Source organism: Poecilia formosa, unplaced genomic scaffold (assembly GCF_000485575.1).
Source record: "Poecilia formosa unplaced genomic scaffold, Poecilia_formosa-5.1.2 Scaffold2, whole genome shotgun sequence".
Classification (NCBI taxonomy): Eukaryota; Metazoa; Chordata; class Actinopteri; order Cyprinodontiformes; family Poeciliidae; genus Poecilia; species Poecilia formosa.
The window spans coordinates 2,034,554-2,041,950 of record NW_006799941.1 but is presented as its reverse complement, the minus strand read 5'-3'; the positions used below and the strand labels follow the sequence as shown (position 1 = coordinate 2,041,950).

At 40.2% G+C, this 7,397-nt stretch overlaps 1 protein-coding gene across 1 annotated transcript in view; it reads right to left on the bottom strand.

The window, feature by feature from the left end:
- Positions 1–5,274: 5,274 nt before the first annotated feature.
- poc1a (POC1 centriolar protein A) overlaps positions 5,275–7,397 on the bottom strand; it is a 29,188-nt gene continuing 27,065 nt past the window's right edge. The window contains exon 11 of the mRNA XM_007549221.2: positions 5,275–6,227. Within this exon, the coding sequence (XP_007549283.1) occupies positions 6,093–6,227 (135 nt within the window). The 3' untranslated portion in view covers positions 5,275–6,092. The remainder of the gene's footprint in view (positions 6,228–7,397) is intronic.

Here is a 7,397-nt window from a genome sequence, read left to right as displayed (position 1 = left end):
TTCTTCCCGATGCCCGAGCTCAGCTCAACCGAGAAATGTGGCGGAACAGCCCATCGACACATCACTGCTGAAAACGAATAAGAAGGCGGCTTTTCTATAGCTTTCGGTTTGATTTAATCTAAATTTAAATACAGCCAGACAACAGAGACGGGGAAGATGTGAAAATTGGGAGTGAAAGGAAGCCGAAAAAGAAGCCGTGCAGAGTCCTGGTTCTCGATGACGGACATGTTTATTTGGGCTGCATGGCTGCTGTTGTGAGCTGGATGTTTATAACCAGCGTCAATAAGTGGTCAATACGTCCAAAAACGATAAACAACTTGCAAATGTTTAAGGGGTTTCTTTTTCTGGTGCCCTTTTATTATATGTCCACGTCATTTCTGAAACTGTGACACAGCACAGCTATAAAATAAAACATTAAAACAGACATAAAAAACGTCAACAGTTTTGCTTCAGTATTTGACTTGAATGTCTGGACGCGTTTCTGCTCATTTTGTTACATAACATCAAGTTTTTAAAGGCAGTCAAAAGGACTGGTCTCTGTATTTCTGGGCTTTGGTTTTATTTATGAGTGTTGTCAGGAAATCAGTGAATGGACTGATAGATCGGAGTCTCATCCTCAGTTCTGCAGGTGCTTTTATGGTCCCGTAAAGAAGAGACGAGCCAAAATGTGGAACCTGTCTATTTACAGGAGGGTTCATGATCTGAATCCTATGTTAACGAGAGATGGATCACAACAGAAAGAACGAGATTTCAGACACAATCAGAAAAATGAGCTTCCTCCATCGGATGAGAAGCACAGAGAGCAGAGTCAAAGCTGAGATGTTTAGGTTTTTTATGTTAGTCCACAATTTATACGTTATATTTTTGCCTCACTTGGAAGGCTAATTTTTATTTTCACTTGAGTAAAAATATGTTACAGTGGTATTTTTGAGTAACCGCTGGTTATTATTTATAGTGGGCGACATCTGCCATCGTTGAGGCCTTTTCAATAATGATGGAGAGATCATTCCAGCAGGACTCTATTTTCAGAGACTGACCTGAAATTATTTTGAAGCACTGAAAAACATACAGAGAAGCTCAACATTATTCATATGCTGACAGATTTAGTCTTGAAAATATTTTCATTCAACAGCTGGAAACACACGCCTCTGACCCTCTCTGCCCCTGCAAGGCAGAGCGAGTAAAGACAACGGATTATTCTTATGAAAGTTTCTTTTACGGATCGTGATGAAAGGAAAACATATTTAAAAAGACATGTTTCTTATTTTATCGACACTTTTTAGCTCTCAAAATGTATATAAAAAAAATCTTTGACATGAAAGTCATGAAGCTCCTCCTCAGGTTTCTGCATGCTGCTGTGTTCAGATTACCACTGTGTAATAAAAAAAAAATAAAATAAAAAATCAACTTGTACAAACCAAAAAGATGAATGATTTTCTGACGATAAAAATAAATGGTCAGAGTATGGTTTCAGAAAAAACATTCTGCCTGAAAACACATAAGCTTATACTCTCCCTGACTCTGAAAATTAGTAATAAACTTTCCCTTTTATCCAGTTAATTTGTGAACTTCTGTCCCGGATTAAGGCCGACCTTGGAGTGGGCTTTGAATTTATGACTTTCTTGTATCTAAAACCGTAACGTCCAGAGTCATAATGTTAGATTTGTGTTTATGTAAGACAGTGAGCTCATTGTGCACACGGCACAAAAACCTGTGAGCCTAGCAGACGCGGTTCATCGTTGGTTGTCTTAAATTATGGGTGTGTGTCGGAAGTTTAGAGATCCAGGTGAGGTTTGGGTGAGGCGAGGCTTTAAGACTTGAGGCTGGTGCTTTCTGACTTATCACCAGGTTTGCTTTGTGGGCTTGGTCGCTCTGGAGCAGGTCATTATTTTAAACACTTAGCACACCTTTACACACCTTCAAGTGTGCGTAACCTAGTTTCGTGTTTGTTGCTTTGGCAGTGGCAGCACGTAACTTTAGAGCATTCATGGTACTTCACATTATTATGATTGTAGCTAGAAACTGTGGCTCTAGTAGTAGGACAGATGAGGCAAAATAAAAAAAAAAAGATCCCTTCCCCTTTAGGGCTGGACTTAAAAGACGGTTTTGAATCAGAAGCTGCAGCGTGGGCTTGAAGAGCAGAGCGCCAAACCTCAGCTTTCAAGCAGGGCCCGGTTTCAAAGGGGGGGAACGTAGGAGAAGCATGGGGGTTGTAAAAGCAAGAAGGAAAAGGGGTGGAGAAAGAGACGAGGATAAAGGGGAGGTTTGATCACAGAAGGACAAAGGCTCCAGTTTCTATAAGTTACTACGAACCAGTAACACAGCTGCTTCGCTTTCATGTCTTTTCAAGATGTTGATCTTGTGCAACTGGAAGACAAGTTAATGTGTAGGGCAAACGCTGCACTGAGGGGATTAGTATTTACTACAAGACATTAGTGGGACTGCACAAAGTTGATCGAAAACCCTCAAACCTTTAAACTGATCCAAGAGCAAACACCCACAAGGAAATCTGATGCCGGAGAGATGTCGGAGGGAAAGAAGGGATTAAATGTTTAACCTCTCAGAAAAAAAACAAAAAAACACCACTAATAACATTTCTTATCTGTTCAGTTCACAAAGAGGTGAAACTATTCTGACATTTATGAAAATTAGCATAATCTTAAAAGAAAGTTTTAGGACCAAGAAATCATGAACAGGCTATTCTTTAAATATCATCCTCAACGTTCTGCTTTAAAATCAAACCTAAGACATTAAAGGCTCCCATGCGATTGGAGAACATCTGCCTAAATGTTACGTTTACCACTAATCATAACAAGAAGGAAACATAACCCAGTTTTAAAACTGAAGGCCGCTGGAACTTTTATCACAAATAAAAGTTAGAGAAGAGGTTATTATCTTCCTCTAATAACCTCTGACGCCTTCGCTTCACCGATCTCAGGAATACATTTATCACAGGAAACCTTTTTTGAATAATTCTGCGACACTGGATTTGATTTAGGGAAGTCATCTGAACACAAACACACGCCACACTAGATTTTATCAGAAGAAATTAAACTTCACTTCACAGATATGTCCTATTTGTCTTCTCAGAGTTTGACCTCAAATCCCCACAAAAGTTTTAAAGTTTGTTGCTGTAATGGAACAAAATGTCATAAAGGTTAAAGCGCAAGGCACATCATTGTCCATTTACAAAACTACAAAGGAAATGATCACTCAGTATTAGCTGCTAATAAAACGATTATCTTATCATTTTAGGAAGAGACAGCTTGAACTATTTTCTAAATGTTTTATTCTACACTATCCCCACTAAGTGGTGTGTTTCATAACAAAATGCAATTGAGTTTTATATGATACATGTATTCAGGTATGTTTTTACTCAATATTTGAAGTATTGGAGGAAAAAAAAATCGTCTTTAAACTTGTAAAAATGTTTCTTTGAATTCTGGGCTGTTCTTCAGAAATTAGTCAGAAGGCAGAGAACACGAAACACTTATTTCATTTAACCACAACTTCCCTTTCCCCAAGGATTACAAAATGCACACTTCAGTGTTTTAGCCAGTTCAAAGTACAAGACCAAAGCCGGTTTAACATGTTTAAGAATACCGTTTAAGAATACACCCTGGCCGAATAACGCGGATAGGCTGTTGATAAATCATCCAGCAGCGGCCTGGGTGTTATCTCTATTGCAGAAGACGGTCAGAGTATAACATAATTTTCGAGGAAGAACAATAAAAAGGAGAGAACGAATGCAAAGACCTGACACACTGAACTAGAAAAGCACTAAAACACACACCAAAGGAGGCCAAAAGCAGCTTCAGCTACAGCACACCAGTGAAAATATATCCAGATGTTCTCCTCATAGGATAACCAACCCCCTCCTACACACACACACACGCATGTGGCCACACATGGGCTACATAAACCAGCAGCCTTCCCCACAATTTTTTTTTCTCTCTCCCACAGACACAACCAAGCAGCTACATTGGTACTTGTGAGAAAGCTACATCGCACAATGCATCTTGTAGAGACATAAATGCTAAAAAACGAAATATTATCCCAATTTCTTTACAGCACCAGACATATACGATTTAAAATCTTAGAAGGAAGCGTGTTGGAACCACAGAGTTGAGGTTAATGAGCGACAATCTGGCTTTAATTATGGAAAAAAAAAAAAAAAGTTGACATTACAGCTTAAAATGAACAAGAATCAATACTTAGAAACTCACGCAAATTATTGGGGGCTTAAGCAGAACTGCGTCAGCCGATAAAACTAATATAGGAGGAGAAATCAGAAAAGTTTGTCCCAAAATCTAAAATAACTCGACCTTTGAACGACGTTTCTCACTTAACACATAATCTCCTCGCTCTCATGATTTAAACTGAATCCTGGTCCTTGTAGAGGCATCCATATGAGAGAACTCACACACACACACACACACACACACACGCACACACACACACAAGTCATTGAGCTTTCTCTTTCAGCCCCCTTCAGCCGGAGCTCCTGGCAGGCCGTCTGGTTGAGGCCCATAGCAAAGGGAGCTGTTTTCTCTGGCTGGAGAGCATTTTGTGTGTGTGTGTGTGTGTGTGTGTGAGTCCGCGGGCCCCAGACAGGAAGGAAGAGAGTGGGCCCGGCAGCACAGCTCCAGAATTCCGGTTTTGTTTTCTTCTTTTTCCATCAGTGCAGAGGCAGCGTCGGGTCTTAAAGGAACAGCTGTTAATATTTTCTTTGCGTCGTTCTCACATCTGATTCCCCACCCGCCTCCCTTCCACTCATCCTGACTCACCAACCAACTGCACATTATTACCCCGTGAAAAAAATAAGAAACGGATGAAAATAAGATGGATTGTTCAAGCTTAGCTCAGAGAATACAGTTACTTCGTGACCAAAAATGTAGTTTTCGCTCATTTTGATTGACGCTTCTAATAATAAAATTACTGCTGTGGGCGTAAAACATAAGGATTTTTGGATTCAAACACACCTTTAGTGTCTTTCTGTTCTTTGCAAAATATAACTCGACAGATTCTGGCAAAGCAAGGGTTGGAAATTACTCGCTGGGATCACCTGATGACACAACTCACAGCTCATGATCTTAACATCTCTTCTAGGGACAATTAAAGCGGGAAAGTCATCCTCCGTCCGGTAACTGTTGCAGCTCAGAGGACTGCAGCAGTAAAAAGTAACCCATGACTTCATTAATCTGGTTCAGAAGACACATTTTCTTTGACTCAGCACACAAACAGCCCTCACTATTACGAAACAGAACCTCCTAATTAAGGCTGAGGGTGTAAAACATTTATTTAGACAGAGGAAACAAAAACAATTACTTCAGAGAATAAATGGTTGAGGCACAGAAAGACGGACAATAAAATAAAATTAGATTAGATTTTCTGAAGAAAAGCCTAACTTTAAAGCAATTAAAACATTTTCTGACTGTCAACAATTCTGAACAGAAAAAAAAACAAATTCTTTAATTTGTCCAGGATTTTTCCGACCCCGTCTGTAACGCTTTAGCCCAAAACCAAGAAAATTGAAATGTAAACAAAAGTTTAAAGGAGCTTCCCAAAAATACATCAAGGCCTCCAGTATCTTCTAACTATCAGACAAATGAAAGGCACTGCATTGTCTCTCTAATTGTTGCTACGTTTAATTATTTATCAAGTTGCCATAATGGCTTAATTCTTTCTATGCATGCATGTTGTGACGGAAGTTTGAGCATTTAATCACAGTCTTTGCCTGGCAAATTGAAATGCAAACGCTAGAGAGAATCATAAAGGTTGACTACAGGCAGCCGTTCTGCACACACACGCGCACACATACACATTATATGCACGTATAGACGGGGACAAGGCCTTTGTCAGCAGAAAACAGTCTGCACACTCAGCACTGCTGTGGAGGAACTTCTCTAATATTCAACTCTTTCACCTCTGATATCTGTGAGTGAAATAACCTGTGCATCAGCAGGAAAGCTTAGAAAGCATTTGTTTGGTTATGCAGCTTGTTTGACTGCATTTGTACGCCGACATTTTTTTTTTTTTTTTGCGTTGCCTTTGCAGCATCAGCTTAAGTCTTTTGTTTTCTTGTTTTATCATCAACAGTGTTGATTTGGCCACCTTCTTCCTTCGTCTCGATTTTGGAGATGCAGTCCAATCTCCATCTGGTTCTCCAGACACTCCTTGAGCTTGTCCTCCGTCAGTGTCAGCCGCTGCTCCAGGATCGAAACCGTCTGGGTGGAGAAAGACGGGGACCAGAGAGGGTACACATGGATGTTAGAGAGGGGCCGCGCAGAATCAGAGTGAGGGTAATGACTTCATAATGGTAATGCAGACACATGTTCGAAACAGAGATTCTGCCTGCTAGATGATCCAGCTGTTTTTTTGTTTGTTTTTTTTTTTAAAATCTGCTGCTTGAGACGGCAATGCAAGAGTCTCTGTTGTCGGTATGCAGCTCGTCTTGTTTTGCACACAGACGACACAAGAAAGTCGTTTTCCGATCCAGGGCCGACATGTGTGGGTAGTGAGATCACAGTACAACATACTTTTCCTCTGAGCATCATCCAACACCGACAGCATTTGTTGTGCGTTTGTGCTTCTGCATTTCAGCACAGGGCTATCTAAACCTGTTTATCAAAGGAGCCACCAGGTCCTACTTCCAGAGGAGACAGTATCTAGTGAAACAGAGTCCTGGTTTTAAGTCCTTTCAACATTTACTTATATTCTTTAGCTTTTACAAGCCATAAAGTGGCAGTATTATGTATTTTTCAGGCACATAATGCCGTTTTGTAGCTCAGTTAAATAGCCATCTTACCTTCAGTTGTTATAAAAATGCTGTACATATCAAACATGACTTAAAAAAAAAAAATTGACGTCACAATTTGATGCCTTGAAATTGGCCCTCTGTCTCTTTAAGAGTAATAGCTCGTATGATAATCTAAGCAACTGCATCGTTCCATCAGGTGTTTGCTAATTGCTGCCGTCGCTAGTCTGGAGGAGCTGAGTGGGAGAGTCGTAGGGGAGGGATGCTCCTCAGTACAAATTAATACGATCACATCATGATTTTATGATATGCAGACAAATCTCCAGTTGCTGGAGAGTTGTCTGAGACCTTATCTTGGCGTCATGTCAATTCAGTTGTACATCCGACTATGGAAGGATGCTTTTGTTTAGTTTATGCAAAATTCAGGGACTACTGTTTGAATGTTGTGCATTCTGAGAGGATTCGGCATACTTGAGTTGTAAGAAGAGGTCATTTAAGATCCGTTGCCTCGGTGTCATCTCAAACAAGTCAGTTTATTCTTCTCTAAACTCAACAAGACATTTTTGTCCTCCGCTTTTCAGTAAGCTGCCTTCACCATCAACCTGAGTTGCTGTCATGTGTTTGGCTGAGCTATTTCTGG